This window comes from Dermacentor silvarum, chromosome 1 (genome assembly GCF_013339745.2).
Source record: "Dermacentor silvarum isolate Dsil-2018 chromosome 1, BIME_Dsil_1.4, whole genome shotgun sequence".
In the NCBI taxonomy this organism is placed as follows: domain Eukaryota; kingdom Metazoa; phylum Arthropoda; class Arachnida; order Ixodida; family Ixodidae; genus Dermacentor; species Dermacentor silvarum.
In genome coordinates this window covers 386513964-386529979 of record NC_051154.1, presented here as the reverse complement: position 1 = coordinate 386529979, position 16016 = coordinate 386513964, and the positions used below count along the sequence as shown (strand labels likewise).

At 44.2% G+C, this 16016-nt stretch overlaps 1 protein-coding gene across 3 annotated transcripts in view; it reads right to left on the bottom strand.

Moving 5' to 3' along the window:
* The window catches only part of LOC119437516 (xenotropic and polytropic retrovirus receptor 1-like), a 170149-nt gene extending 154400 nt beyond the window's left edge, over positions 1-15749 (bottom strand). For all 3 annotated transcript variants that reach the window (XM_049660637.1, XM_049660638.1, XM_037704525.2), the window contains exons 1-3: positions 15521-15749; positions 8898-8949; positions 5518-5619 (exon numbers count right to left, since the gene is read on the bottom strand). In XM_049660637.1, coding sequence (XP_049516594.1) covers positions 5518-5619; positions 8898-8949; positions 15521-15589 — 223 coding nt within the window. In that variant the 5' untranslated portion in view covers positions 15590-15749. The remainder of the gene's footprint in view (positions 1-5517; positions 5620-8897; positions 8950-15520) is intronic.
* Between the last annotated feature and the right edge of the window lie 267 nt (positions 15750-16016).

The window sequence follows — 16016 nt, the reverse complement described above, 5'->3', positions numbered from 1 at the left end:
AATATACGAGTTTCCTTAACTGACTTAACTGCTTGTAATTGTGCACTGCTAGAAAACCTTTCACAAAACTTAAATTGTCAGTGATGATCACAATTACCTGAGGGATGCTTAAAAATTAAATTTAAATTGTGGTGTTTAACATCCCAAAGCAATTCACTGAGTATGATAGAGGCAGCAGATTATTTCAACCATGTGGGGTTCATCAATATGCACCTAAAGCACAGTGCATAAGCGCTTGTGCTTTCAACCTCTATCGCCACGACCGGGAATCAAACCTGTGACATTATGCTCCGTGGCAGAATGGCACAGCCACTGAGACACCAAGGCAGGTGTATGGGATGCTTCAACACTGTTGGACTAGCCAGTTCAGGCTTAGCATTAAAACCGAGACAGGATGACAGCAAAGAAGACAACCCTGTCTTGTTTGCTATAGCATTAGCTCAGTCTACGCAAGTTTAAGTCTGTTAGGTTGATGGTTCCATTCCAGGGATGCACTGTACTTACTTGTGCAAGGCCCGCACTTTAAACAAAATTTTTTTACTGGGTGTGAGCCTTACATGAGGCAGACTTATGGCTACTCATTGAAACCTCCAACTGCGCTCAGACTACTATGCAAAATGACGCGACCGTTGGTGGCACATTATCCTCAACCAATTTTTTAGATACGGACAATGCTCTATCACAACGGAAAATTCGTTTACAGACTTTTGCTCAGTGTTGTGCCCGCTTAAAATAAAATCTACTTGAAATTTCGTGATGACTGATGCCGCGGGTGCGTTTCACGTTCAGTTCACCCATCACACTACTCGACATGTGCCGCGAGTCATCACGAACACCATTTAATTTAAGCAGGACACAGTCAAGGCTTAGTGAGCTCTCAAAGTGCTAATGAGTCAAAGTACTTCCTGCGAATTTCCTTGACCAGTGAGTGGGAGATCTCCCTCGGTTTCCTAACAATCAGGTGCCTCCACCAGGGTATTTCTTCCCCTTAGCAGCTTAGCCACTTAAACTGCTTTACGCGCTCCTCTTCCAACCTCTGCATACTCTTTTTTCTCCAACACAACAGAAACTAGACACGTGACAGCCTCTGAAGCTGATGTTGGGAGGAATGCTCTGAATATTGATGTCAAAGATCTGCATAGATGCAAATAAACACAGCCAAGAGGATCATTTCAGGCCCTAAAATAGCCAAAAGCATTGTAAATGCTGCAGTATTTCATGTGGCGCTGGAAAAAATAAGAAGATATGGAATGCTTACACGTGCACAAGCTGAGTGGTTGCACTCGTTTCGTAATGTACTACACACACAGAATAAAATGCATCAATTCATGTCAAACCAATAAGCACACTTTCGTTACCCACATCTCCAGTTTGCGTTACATCGGCGCAGTTATTTCTCTTATGCTTCGATCAAAGTCCATGCCACCTTTAGAGACCAGATGGGCAGCGGTGTAACATCGCGCTCTTGAGTAACTGCGCTTATTGGGAGTTCTATTTAAAATTTCCCTGTCTTGTTTCATTCTGCAAGTATTGCACATGTGCACACCAGAAAAATGTATCACACATTGCAACTTTAACATGTTGCATGCAAATGAGCACAAAGGGTGGAACAAAGGGTGGAACCCAGGCCGAAAATACTAGAGAGACAATGAGCCTCACAATAAGAAGAGCCCAGGTTTCTCTCGCTTTGTTGCGACTAGCACCAACGGAAAGGTTTTCCTCTCCAACTACATGTGGAATCACATGTGCGCTTCATGTTAAGTCTCCACACAATGCCTGCTACAGTAGCTCAGCGCTTACAGAGTCCTGCTGCTAAGCATGAGGCCACAGGTTTGATTACCTACCCCGGGGTTTGCTATCAAATGAAGGCAGAAGGCAAAAAGCACCTGCATACTTATATTTAGGTGCATGTTAAAGAATCCTTGGCAGTCAAAATTATTCTAGGGCCCTTTAACGTAGCCTCTTCTCCTCCCCCCCTTCCTGTGTAGCCCTCTGTGCAGCTCTTGGATGTTACACCCCAACCATTTATTGCGATTCAAATTCAATCACTGCAGTGAAAGCAACAAGGAGTAAAATGAGGACAGCATGCTAACCAATTTCACATGTTGCAAAATCTTGCAAGAACTATTTCAATGCCTGCCACCTCCGCCCCCATGTGCCTGCAACATCACTAACCTCAAGCCTCCGTCGCAGCGCTGAGAGATTGCACAAACATCTGACATCAAGTATGAGTATGCTTAAACATCTTTCCCCCAAAAAAGACAAGTCAAAATATGCACAAACGTCTTTCCATAACCTGCAGCCTTCCCCATCAGAGCAAGGCAGCATGATTTGGCTCAGATGGTCAAGACACGTTCAAATGTCTCAGTGCATCCTTGAGGTTTATAAAAGTCCTGCTTAAGGATGACTGTTGGGCTCGTTAGTGAGGCACTGCTGATACTGCTAAGAATGCACGCAATCTTCTGTGGTGTATTCCTGCTGGCCAAGTGCACTCTGGTCACTAAAGCATACGCTTGTAGGGAACCATAAAAAAGCTTGCGCTAAGAAGCACAAGGCTTAAGAACTTTTTGAACTTAAGAAGCTTTTTGAAGCTTGAAACGGCCGTACGCTCCTCCCACGGACTTACGAGCTCAGCGTCGTAATGCCTCGACTTCTCTGTAGTCTGGGTTTTCCTGCATGTTCCACATACCCAATCCGCCTTTGTTCCCTTTCTCAATCGGCGTATTCGGGATCTTCGACTCTGTGCCGTCGCTTGGCTAAGGCTTTCTCAGCTCTCTGTGCAGGATCAGCTCGATGTCGGCGATTGTATTCTTGTTTGGCCAAGCGGTGCGATTTCTGGAAAGCGGCCTCTTCCTCGGTCTCCCCATGGCTGCTACTACCGCCCGCACACTAGCAACCCCGCCTTCACACTTGCTACACGCAATGTTTATGGCAAGCGGAGCAGACGCAGTGCGCGCAGTGTCTAGGCGCAGATTCTTGAACGGAATCTGCAGTCTTGACACTGCTTAACAGCTCCGCTGTTAAACAGTGTCTAGACGCGGAGTCTTGCGAAGCTATCGCACAGCAGGTATGGGGTTGCTAGGCAACGCAGTGACGTCATAGCTTGGCGAGGTTTCGCACTCGCAGCACAAATTACGGCCAGCTTAAACAGTTCCGCTGTTAAAACAGGCTTGCTAAAGAAATAATGAAAGCAGAAAAAATAACACGGTCCAGGCACATATGCATTAAACGTCCATCTGTTCCTCTCTGGAAACAAACTTGTTCCGCTCGAACCACATTCTCAAATTGATACAAGGTTTCAGGTTGAATGCATGTGCAGGGCTACCAATATCAAAGGGGACACCTAATATTTAAACAGTGTTTACTGAAGACACACAAAAGAAAAAGAAACAGCAACCTGCTGATGTGGACAATGTACTTCTCATGTTGAAGAAGGTATCATGAGTACCTTTACAATACACTACAAAAAGCAAGGACGTTTATTCACCTGGAAAACAAATGCAGCAGTCCCTTTTACAGTGGTCCTCCACTTAAAGGGCCGTCCACTCTTGTGTGGAACATTTCATTTGTATTCATATGCCTAAAGCAGCATAAATTTGCAATGAAAGCCTGCTGATAAACCGTTTATATTCCATATCAGCCACTTCTTTACCGGAAAGTAGAAAAAAAGTTTGCTGAATTACTGAACCTTATATACAACCTACACAGGATGACATCACAATGATGATGTGATGCTGCCATTACATTTAGTGCAGGCAACACGCACACACATTGACATGCACTAAAGGTATGAATTTTCCCTGAAGGTGCGATTAATACATGTGGCCAAATTTTAAAAAGTTACTTTGCCATGATTGTCTAAAGTGGTGAACAGTGAAGCAGAACAGAAATGTGAATACGGTTGTTTGCTCTTGTTGTTTACACTATGTTCCTTTGGTTACAAACACGCAGCTGGTGTATTGAATTCTAATGAGTTGTTTACTCTATGCAATACAGCCACATACACTTACACACAATTCCAACATGACCATCTTCAACTACTATAGACAAATAGTGCTATTATGGCTTGACATTGATGTGATCTTAAGAGAACTAACACTACGGGTAGAGAAGGTAAACCAACATATCTTCAACACTTATTCGCAAAAATAAACTGTACAGGGACATCTTAATTCAGTTTTGTTACACCTGAAGTGGTAACCTTCAAATCACATTGTACATAGATGCACATGTGCTACAGTGAGAAATGTTCACATGAGAGGGCTGTCCAAGCCTTAGACAGCCTGGGGTAAATGTTGTGGGCATTCAGGTGCCTTCCCGTGACTCCTCCCAAACTGGCGAATGATGACGGCCACTTGCGAGGCTTGATCTCCGAGAAACTTTTCTTCTTCTTTCTGGGGTTTTACATGCCACAACCAGTTTGATCTCCGAGAACTGCCGTCCCAACGGCAACATGGCAGATGCGGCTAGCATGCCCAAGCTACCTTCCCCCGCAAACCATAACTCCCCTCCCCCGAAGTTGAATCACATATATGAGCACATGTCATAAGGACACGCCCTGATTTACCTTCCCGTGACAGCCTACCCTCTCCCCCCATGCTCTGAACCACTGAGTGCTTCCTCGCCATGGCAGAGGCTCCACAGGCCCGCTATGAGTTAGTTACATGGGACCTTTGATCCCGCGTCTACTTCTGCTTGGCAAACCATTATCCGGTTAGGCTAGCAGCAGCAGCTGCACAAAGTTGAACGGTCTTGAGGTGCACCTTTGCCTGCAAGTCGTGACTGTCACACTGTGGTATAGCCCGAGTCGCATCTGTTGGCAATTTGATTCTGCACCTTTCCCTGCACTGTGTCAGAGAGTAGATGAACCCTGCTGCAGTGTCTTCTGTGCACAGTGAAGTGGAGCATCATCGTGCCTTTGCCTGGCCGTTGTTCACTGGGTAAGCCTCCCACAAACTCATTTCCGCAATGTATGCAGAGTAGTACTCTAGCTTGGATAATGTGTGTGTAAACACAAAATCAGTACATCTTAGAGACATGGAGTTGGTTCCAGAAGAAGTGGGGAACGAATCAGTGTGATAGGTGCCCGTCATAAATGCATGTGATTGCCAAAAATTCTTTTTAGTGTTCCCGCATAAATGTTTTTTTGCAAGTAAATATTTGAAGAGAACACTGCATTTATTCTCCTGTGTGCAGATTCACCTATGTCCCCAAAAGTGCACTGGGCATCTAATGCAATCCACAAAGGCTGCACGGCTTTCACAAAAGAGCTCCACAGGCAAGGTGGAGCATGCAGTCCGCATATTTGAGACCCCTGACTTAGGAGGAGATCTCAATTGCATGAATTATGCAACTTTCACGCACTCCGATATCAAGGGTGCACGAGTTTGTACAAACTTGTATGAAACACCTTGGTAGTTAGTGCCAGCAGGGCATCTATGCTGTCTTTTGTACTCTTGTATACCACACTAACAATCTTTAAGCAAAGCTCCCAGGACAATAAGCACCCCTGCTCACCCGAGTAGAAAGTGTTGATCTTGGCCAGCTCTTTGTCACAGTACTGGAAGAACTCTTCATCAAACGATGCCAGGTACCTTGTAATTATGCTCTGCTCCACCACTGAAAGAGTGTGCAGAAATGACTTAAAAAAAGAAAGAAAGAAAAGAAACAGCAATAACAGAAAGCCAAGCTAGAAACCTGCATCACAATTTCAGGCAGGCTGCAGCATGCAAGACAAGTTTATAAAGTGCCTACACGTGCAAATAAATACCTGGCCACACTGTCCGGGCTACTTATCATTTTTACAAAGAACTGCTTTTATACTAGATTTCATATTTAGCAGGTAAATGCTTACACAACACAAGTAGCACAGCCACAGAAGTCTCAATTTGTTCGTTTACAGTGCAGTTATTTTTAATCTGCAATGTGTTCTATGAAATAACTACTTCACATATTACAACTACAACTTGTGGATGCAACATTACCGTCAAATCACATAAAATTCGTCCGCCTCTGTGCTTCCAGGGGACGTATTCTGTGACCATCACTTTCAGCGTAGGCACGTTGTATAATTCAAGCAACTGTTTACCTGTGAGGTCATCATTGCACTGCCAACGCAAGCTTTCGAACGCTTCACAGCACAAGAGAGAGTGCATCGTGTGAGTGCAGAGCAGCTCGAGTATGTTGGTCTTTTTTTTTTCGAGTGTATCAGCCACAGCCACGGCTTCTGCGCACTGACTAGGGTTGACCACGGCCACTTTAGGTAAAATAACTTTAAAAGAAAGTGTGAAATGTTTTATTTTATTATAAAATTGTGCTACAACTCATGCGGTTGTGAAACACAGTTTTTATGATATTATAAAGTGAAACACTTGGTTTCTGCATGTGTCAGCCATCGTGCACCGCCAGAGCGGCATCGTCAGACTCATCTCTACTACACTTCAAAAGCCAACCATGTGAGCAACAGCGTTCGTGGTCCTGCTATCAGCTGCTCCAAGACGCTGTCATCGAAATTTGGCACTTACACAAGGCAACACAATGCAATAGCCGATCAACAGTCAAAAATATTGCTGCGCGAAACCACGTGCAAACCGCCATCAAAAAATACTATTAACTACCTACTCTCTTGTCTCTACTGCACTTCACCACCAATCAACTGTGAAAAGACGTGTTTGTTTACTCAATATATGTCGGGAGCAACCAACCCCGTGACGTAAAATTGGCGTAGACCGGATCTACTAGATGGTGTAGGTTCAGATCTACGACGCTTTCTATGTCTTTCTATAACTTTCTCATGAGATGTTCTTGTGCGTGCGAGAAATTCTCAGTGAAAAGATAACAAACCACATGGTCGGCAGATACAGTCAAGGTTCTTTTTTCTGTAGATTACATAAGGCTACAGGACTTGATAAAGAAAAAAGTTCAACTCTTGAGCATTAAAAAGCATTTCCTTGATTTCTTTGATAATTATAATCATTAGAGTGAAGATTTAGGTTTGTTAGTGCAGCGAGCGTAGCATAATACAGACCAACTTAAGACGAAGTGTGCCTTGTCTCCATCTTGTGCTATGCTGCCGCAATGGTAAATATACATACATATTCTTATTACTGTACCACTGAGCTACACTCCAATCCATAAGAGAAAGCAAGTCAGGGCACCTTCTGTCCAATGCCATGCGCCCGCAAAAGATTAAAATAAATATTCATTGCCTTACAGGGACCCTACATATATAGAGCTTCCTACAAGAGCTACTAGAGGGAACTCGGGTGCTACTGTCTACGAGAGCTGCAATATGGTGACTCAAACGTGGGAATAACGGGTAGCACATGAATTCGCCTAAACTTCGTCCTCCTGGCTTCAAACGGATTTGTCACTTTGCAAATTGATCATTTCTAACAAGATATTGGAACACAAATGCAATAATTTGGAATGATTATGCACTTTCACAGAAATTTATTGCCCTGATGCATTTAGAAAAATACAATTCCCTGGAAACTTACAAAGATAATGCATAACAAGTAAGGCCACAAGAACGACTGAAGCCACAAGCACCAAAAATGAGAAAACTACAATACAATACAATTACCTTTTATTTCCACTAAAAAAAGATGAAGGAGGCTGTGGGTAACAGCTGCCCCTCAGAGAAGCTAGACAGGAGCCCACAACCCTCTCTGCACAATGAAATCGGCAATTACTATCGGCACAGTAGCTGTACAATCACAGTGGCAGAGTTCCCTCTAGCAATTTTTGTAGCAGGAAACATTTTGGCAGAGGCATGCATGGGCTCCTTTCACAATCGCAAAATGGTATATCTATGATCATCCATAACCATAGGAGCGCCTGAGACACAGTGATCTGCTCCAAGTTAAAGCATGAACGTTAAGGTGAAAGTAGTTTAGTTAGTGGCTTGAGCCTGCAGACATTATTACTAACACAGCTTAGAAAACAGGGCAGTTAAAAATGATAACATTGTTACAAGCTGGGAGATATTCTGTAAGCGTCCAGCTAGAGGTTCTGATTGGTTGGGTTAGGGTATGCATGAGGAGGAGACAGGCACCCAATGCCAATCAGCACTTCAGCAGTAGATGAAACCGACATGTCCACTACGTGGACACTTCCCCCTCCCCCGCCCCTTAGTTAGAGGCCTGAACAGAGAAAGCAGGCACCCTACTCCCCAACTCAAAAAAAGAGAGAGAGAGCGATTTAAGCGGTGTGAAGAGGGAGAACCAGTAAGTGGTTCAATGGTAAAATTGGGATGAACACTAGGTTTCTGGCAGCCAAAGCATGGGCCCAGTAAATGCTATCACCATTAATAAGTTCTTCTTCTTCTTTGTGGGGTTTTACGTGCCAAAACCAGTTCTGATTATGAGGCACGCCGTAGTGGAGGGCTCCGGATTAATTTTGACCACCTGGGGTTCTTTAACGTGCACTACAACGCAAGCACACGGGCGTTTTCGCATTTCGCCTCCATCGAAATGCGGCCGCCGGGGCCGGGATTCGATCCCGCGACCTCGTGCTCAGCAGCGCAACGCCTTAGCTGACTGAGCCACCCCGGCGGGTACCATTAATAAGTGTACTGACCTTGGAGAGAAAGGGTGTCGAGTGCAGACATTTCATGGGCAAATGAATTGTACAAGACACATTAAACAACAAGTGCCATTAAAGATAAATCACATGAACTCTCCCTATATGACACCATGTCAACGATGACATTAAGACATGAATCATTTAACGTAGTGCCGTGCACCCAAATGATATGGCCATTCAGCAGGCAATGATAAGCACACGATCACAAAGCCAGCGGTCACAAAGTAGTCACCAACCATTAATCTTAAAAATCAAACCACTGCTTGGCTATTAAATGCTACAGAAATCATGAAGGAAAGAGCAAAGCTCACCTTCGGCAGATGGGGCTCTTTCCACCGCCCCATAAAGCATTGTCTTCATTTCCTGAGAAAGAAAAAGAGGAGGCGAGTACAGAAGGCATACCTTTAAGTGTTTCTGAAACACCCCTTTTCTTGAAATCTGAGCAATACGCTGGAACAAGTGCGATGGCTTTCAATTAATATATTCCCAAAGAAATTCTCAAAAAGGACTCGCTCAACTACACTTCTTCCCCTTGAAATGAACAAGAGCTGCCCATGTTTGCCCTCTAACCCGTACTGACATCTTGTCTCCAAACACCATCATTTCTATCATTTTTTTTTTCATTCCAATAATTGTTGCATAGCTCTTAGTTTCCTCTCAAGTTTATGTCCTATCCTCCAAGTTTCAGCCCCATAAGTCAGTGCAAAAAAATGCGCTGAATTATATACTCTTTTTTTCAGATAACAATGAGTTGCTGTTCATAACTTGATAGTGCACGCAGTATGTGCTCCAAGCAATTTTGATCAATTTGCATATGCCTTCTTCATGACCCAGGCCCCCTGTGTATTGCATCGATTTCACTAACAATGCGGAGCGGTTACAAGAAGGGTGCTAAGTTTTATCGAATCAAGGGCCCACAAAGGAGCTTTTTCTTAACCATTTCAGAAAGGTCTTGTGAGAAAATCCTACATTGTTTCTTTTCTTCTGAACACAGATCAGTTAAAAAAGTATATAAAAAGCCTCGACTCTAGAAGGCTATATTAGATGCTGTAGTAGAAAGTTCTGGTTTAATTTTGTCTCCCTAAAGTTGACCCCTTTGTCCCAGAACACGAGTGTTTTTGTGTCCTACCCCCATCGAAATATGGCAAGGAATTGAACCCGCAACCTCATGCTCGGCAGTGGAATGCCACAGGCACCAAGCCGCCATAGCAGCTCTTGATTTGACAAGAATCAACTCCACAGTACAGAGGGTGCCAGTCACTGCACAGCAGAGCTACACCCTTTTGGAATAGCGTTAAACAGACATTTGCAACTTATTTTATTCATACTTCAAACCAGATGAACCGCAAGGAACAAAACAAAAAACAAAGATGCAGTTGCCCAACCAAGGCCCGCAAGCTTACATAATAACGCGTGCCAAGATTCTCTGCAATCACAGCCCTTCAACGCTGGACTGATAAAGGACGTACAACGTGCTGCAAGATTTGAGAGCCTGTTCTTTTCCTTCGTGCCGATAATGCACACCCCCTGGCAACCCTTCAAGAGAAACGGCAGCCGATAAGCACCGCAGACGCGTATGCGACAGCGAGTGCTACATCTTCGCCCTTTTCTTTTACTTGAGTAGCAATGACTTGGTGCTTGGAAAGTTTTGCACGACATTACTAGGCTCTCTTAAGTGAAGGCGAGGGCTCACAGCAACGCACAACAAAACAGAATGCAGCAATACTTGCAAATAAACAAGCCCCTGAGAGACCCATTTACTGTTCCAAGCAACAGGTATTGTTGCCCAGAACAGTGCTCTGTACATCACTGAAAAACCCAGTAAGAAATGTTCATAAAAACTAAGTAGAATTTTAAACCGAAAAAAAAATGCTGAAACATAAGTAAATCTTTATTTCTGCATCCTTTCATAGTCATAACACTAAGTACCACAGTAAGTGCAACTTTTATGGCTCTTCGGAAAGAAAACATTTTAAAATGGGGGGGGGGGGGGTGCAGCACAAATATGAAGAGTATACCAAGATCAGTACTAAACTAAGCTGCAAACAGAAAAAGGAAGTAATCTCTTAGATTCTAAACTGTTATGGTAGACTGTGACAGGTACTGCCTCCTTGACAGTCCTCATAATCATACCAGAAAAAATATTTTTCAGCCCTTTTATGTATATATGAAACTAAAAAATAAAGTGGAATTCCGTCCTTTCTTAACCCTTGAATCCCTATTATCACCCAGGTTTCAGAGTGACAGAACAATGTCAATGACACAAGAGGACTTCTTGGAATGTTAAAGCAGCATAAGAGGATTGCTCTCCCGGCAATTTATCTAGTTCGTAACCTGTAACCTTTTCGTTGCTTTGCATGTACTTTCTGGTCATTTTAATTATAGTCAAACCTGGATATATCGAACCTGAAGGGGATCACAAAAAAGTTTGATATATAGGTAATTCGATATATAAAATAAAAAGTTTACACAAAAATTTCCAAGGGAATGTTACCGCTGTTCGTTATACACAATAATTCCTTATATGTGGGTTCGGTATATTCGGGTTCCACTGTATACCTTGTGCGCAGATTAAAGTTAGCATCCATTGTGGTGTAAATATGGATTTGAACCAATGAGCCCATTTTATTATCTTACTCCTTCCAGATGGGTTTGAACGAGCGAGTTCGTGCATGTACTACTCCGACTGCTTTGTTTCAACACATTCTTTTTCTCGTTACAGTAGCAACAGTAGCCTTGAAGTAAGGATTCTCTGCAGCACTCATATCTTCTAAGCAATGTTATTCGCTTAGGTACTTGGTTACTTTGATAACTGTCCTTGGAACCCCATGAAAACATGCCGCCTTTCCATCAATTGCCACGCCTACTCGAATATCTGTCATGTGTGTAGCCATGAAATAGATAATGGAGAGAATTTGTGTGCATCATGGCCTGAAATCAGCACCGACGGATCTGATGATCCCTTTCTATTGTCTCCCTGTCTTATCTAGCAGTCTGACTGATCCTTTGGGCGCACTACCTTTACCCAACTTACCCAACAGCATATGCTTGCATATTGCAAGCTTAGGGGCCATTATGTGCCCCACAACAGGTGGGCACCGAAGGCAAAGGAAAGGTGTTACACGTGAAGCAGTAGTTTGTAACTGACAGTAATCTACAAGTGTTCAGTTCTACAGTGTGCCCTAAAGCCACTTCAGAGAACTTTTCTTACAGTGTACTCCCTGTATACACATGTCGTGCACACTGCTTAACCAGCATCCCTGAGGAGAAGGTATGGAATGTGCAAGTCACGGCACAGCTGGTGCATGTGAAGTGTTTGTTTCATACCAGAAAAAGACATTCCTGCACATACTTTTTTTTTTGTTAAGAGCTGGAAAACAAGGTAACGCCCTCCACTAGCCCCGTTCTACACAGCATGAATGCACAGGGGGCCATCGCTTTGATCCGCATGGAATTGATCTCTTTAAAACCCAGTTATATATTACATGTCTTAGGCAGAGCACTCGGAATAAACCTTTAATGCTCACACAGAAATACCTCCGCTACCAAGTTTTGCATGCTTGCACAACCGTAAAAATCCCTGCACAGCGGCAATTCTTCCAAGGTGATTCCCAGACAGCCACCATTCACGACGTCTGAACAGCATGTAGCTTTATTTGAAGGTTTCTTAAGGATCTGTTATAAACTATCAGTGTTGCATACAATCCTCTTGATGCGTTCATTACTAATACTACCATTATAGCAATAAACACTTTTCCACTTGCACGTATACATGTATACTAAAGCTGACATGAGATATAAAACTAAAAGGCAAGATCCTGGATTACAAAGTGAACTGACAAAAATGCTATTCGTATGTGATCAAAAGTTTTCTTACAAACATTGCCAATAAAGACACACACCACATGCACACACACACGCAAAAATCAAATAGGTTCAAGTTAACCTGAAAGTGTCATCAATCAAAGCAGCGCACATTTATAAGACACCATAATAGATCATGAGGCTAAGTACATCTTTACACGGTGAAACACGTCAAGGTAACTGAGCAGTCATTTTCAGCCGAGAAACACGAATGCTCAGTTGCCTTTCAATGCTACTTTTAATGAATGACACTGGAACATTACATTCAAATAGGGCACGTAATTTTGTAAAAGATGGCTTGATACAAAGCCCTCAGTACAAGCTTCACCATTCATACAGGAAATAAAAAAAAAGGAGAATACAGCGGTTCTATTTTATTCCTTATCAACTCTTACCAGCTTGGCCACAGCTTAGTCAACACTACTGGAAGTACCAGCTAGCCTGCGCAAGCGATAAGGGCCGCAATTTTTATAGCGATGACTTTTCCCGCTACTAAATATCTTTCGGTGCTTTTCGCATTCCTGAGTGGTCGAGCATTGCTCTGCCATGGGCAGAGTGCCAAATGCAGCCAATCACGAGTGGGAAAAGGCATTAGCATTGAAAAAGGCATCACTATAAAAATAGAAGCCAAGGCTAGATGTGAAGGGAAGGAAAAAGAATAATTACACTGAACAAATGCACACATATAAGTTGAATGGCTACACGTATGGGGAATTCCTTTGGCACAGGTCTACTGACTTTAAATGATGTCCAATTTATGTCATTGAACTGTAACATGACACACAACAGCAGCATATGAATCTGACCCTCACACCTCAATGGGTCACTTTTCTACTGGACAAGAGTGGAAAATACATGGCAAACCACAAGACACTGCTAATGCAAGAAATCTTTATCTTGTGTATGCATGATGCTTCCAAAGCATTAGGCCTCCATGCTGATGATTGTCAACGTGCCCAAATGTCAGCCATAGCAAGAAAGGAACCCTTACATGAGACAACCCATGCAAATGACACACATACACACACAAAATAACGCATTTAGTAGGCGAGTCTGCTATTGGCACCCTGTATGCCCACCCTAACAAGTACGAGCTCAAAGTGGTTTCAGCAAACAGTCTATCTTGCTCTCAAATGCGCTCAAGATAAGATAAAATCATTTCATTTAAATGGACACACTTGAAAGCATCTTCTCCTGCAGCACTGTCAATGTAGGGCTAAATGTGTTATGTGAAGATCCCTTCATAAGCCAAGCACGTAGCTCACTCAAATGTTCCAGACAGTAGCAGCAAAATGAATATTTGCAATGCTGACATACTTCCCTGTCCAGCCTCACTGCTCTGAGCTACACCAATAAATTCAACTTTGTGCAGTAACCACTGTGGCAGTAACAAAGCTCAAGCAATGCAGCCAAAGTATGCACAGCTGCAGTTAATAATAAGCTGCAGGGTTTAATGTCCTGAAGCTACCCTTTGTTTGCAAATAGCAATGTAGCGGAGAGCTTTGGATTATTGTACACAGGGGCGACTACACCTTCGAACAAAATTGTTCGGAGCCAATTTGATGCATGTTTCAGGCACACAAGATGGTTGGCCAAAACTACTAGAACGGAGAGCTTGCACAGCTTTCTTCATCTAAGTGAAGCTTGCGTTCGACAAATTTATGGGTTTTAGTCATCGTGCAGAGATACTTGGCCATGTACTTGGTCCAATTAGAAAGTTATATGGCAACTGCCAACTTTATATAATTTTCCACAGCTGCATTGAACTCCAACATGACTTGTAACTACTGCAGCATGTCAATCTGATCCTCACACAACCTTATAATGACAGAGCTCACTGCTCTTCGATAGAAAGAACATTTAGAACTGACGAGGCTGCTAAAGTTCGTGGCTAGGCGCTCTGTGGACCGATGGCGAGTCACTAGCCGTACTTCCGGCTGGTCACGCCAGAACAGTTCCACAATAACGCCCGACATCGCCGCGGCAGAGCATAGCAACAGCGGCGGAGTGTCGTCAGCGCGAAAAAACAATTCTTCGACGAGGCGCGCCAAGCGCTGCGCACGTTTCCAAACCGGCAAGGCGTGTAAAAAGAGCTGCGCCGGCGAGCGCGTACAGAGCATGGCGAAACCTTCCTTAATGCACTCGGGTCCCCTCGAGCGGCAGCGATCAATCATAGCCAGAGTAACAACCTCCAGAAGCGAGGCGCGAGAAAGAATTTGCGTTTCCCTTTATCCACTGTCAGCGGGTCCTGGCACCCGTCGACGATCGCACTTCAGCCGGCGTGCAATGAAAGGAGCAGGGCGTTTGAATGCGACCTCGGAACTCCGGCCGCGAGACAATCGCGCGGTCAGAAAACGAGGACGTCGGACTCCCAGAGAGACGACGTCACTGTAGTCCTTTGTCGAGATGACTTCAGCGACAACGAGGCAAAACGAAATAACACGCGCCAAGAAACCGGCTACACGCGGTGCTCACGAAATTTGCCCGAGTTCTCAATTCATGACGCGCTGCAACATGTGCCGCAACGTAAACAAAGGCCCGGCATTTCGGTGTTTACCGAGTTGTCACGCTCGAACGAACGTCGCTAAGCGAGAGATTATTAAGGAAGCTGCCAAAACGAAAAGTGCTAGCCCATTCAGAAGGCACACAAGCGCCTGACAAGGCAGCGATCACGCGCAAAACGTTTCAGGTCGCAAACTCCATGCGATCTCGCCAAATTAGCCCTCCGCGAGAAACGGCACATTCGTCAGAGTTCCGTACACGGAACTCGGACCAGTGTGCCAGCACTATAATTATACGCGCTGTGAGAATCAAGAATTACAGTGTCAACCTCTATTTTCGTGCATATTTCCAATGCCCCAAGCGTTCGAAAAAACGCGCCTCCAAGCTTCGCGCCTCGAAGCTTCATGGCGACAAGCGACGGTCTGCAACAAGAGCTTCGGAGGCGGCACTGCTCGGACACGCGACTCGAACAGGAAGAGTGCGCGCGAGAGCAACGGATAAGCGTGGTTCGACACTTCTCCCACCGCGCTGTAACAGTGAGGCGCAGTACGCGCACCGTTTCTCTCACCTCGTACAATATGTACTGCTTGCGCCACTCGGGCGTGATGTGCGCGGCCAAATGTTCGGTGAATTTCATCTTGCTTCTCGGGCCAGGAAGGATGACGCGGCGATGGGGTTGGCTGCGGACGTTGTGACTTCCACTGTGACACGAATGCCGCCGTCTCACGGCGTAGAGATCGCGACCGCACGGCGCACAGCGCCTGCATCTGAGCCGCTAACGACGGCGGCCATCTTGCTGCTTCAGCTGTTTTTCATCCCGCACCGAATAAAAGCGCTGACATTTTATACCAATTGTACCTCCATAAAAAACGTATTCATTATGGTCATTTATTTTAAAAGTTATGTATTTATATTTGTTTTTGTTATTTTTGGTAAGATTGATTTTGATTATGTAAAACAAAATTATCAGGCGGGAAAATTAAACATCATCGCGACGATTCACGTCGAGATGTGCTCTCTACGTGTTGCTGATGAACGTACAACAGCACAACCAAAAGCAAAGT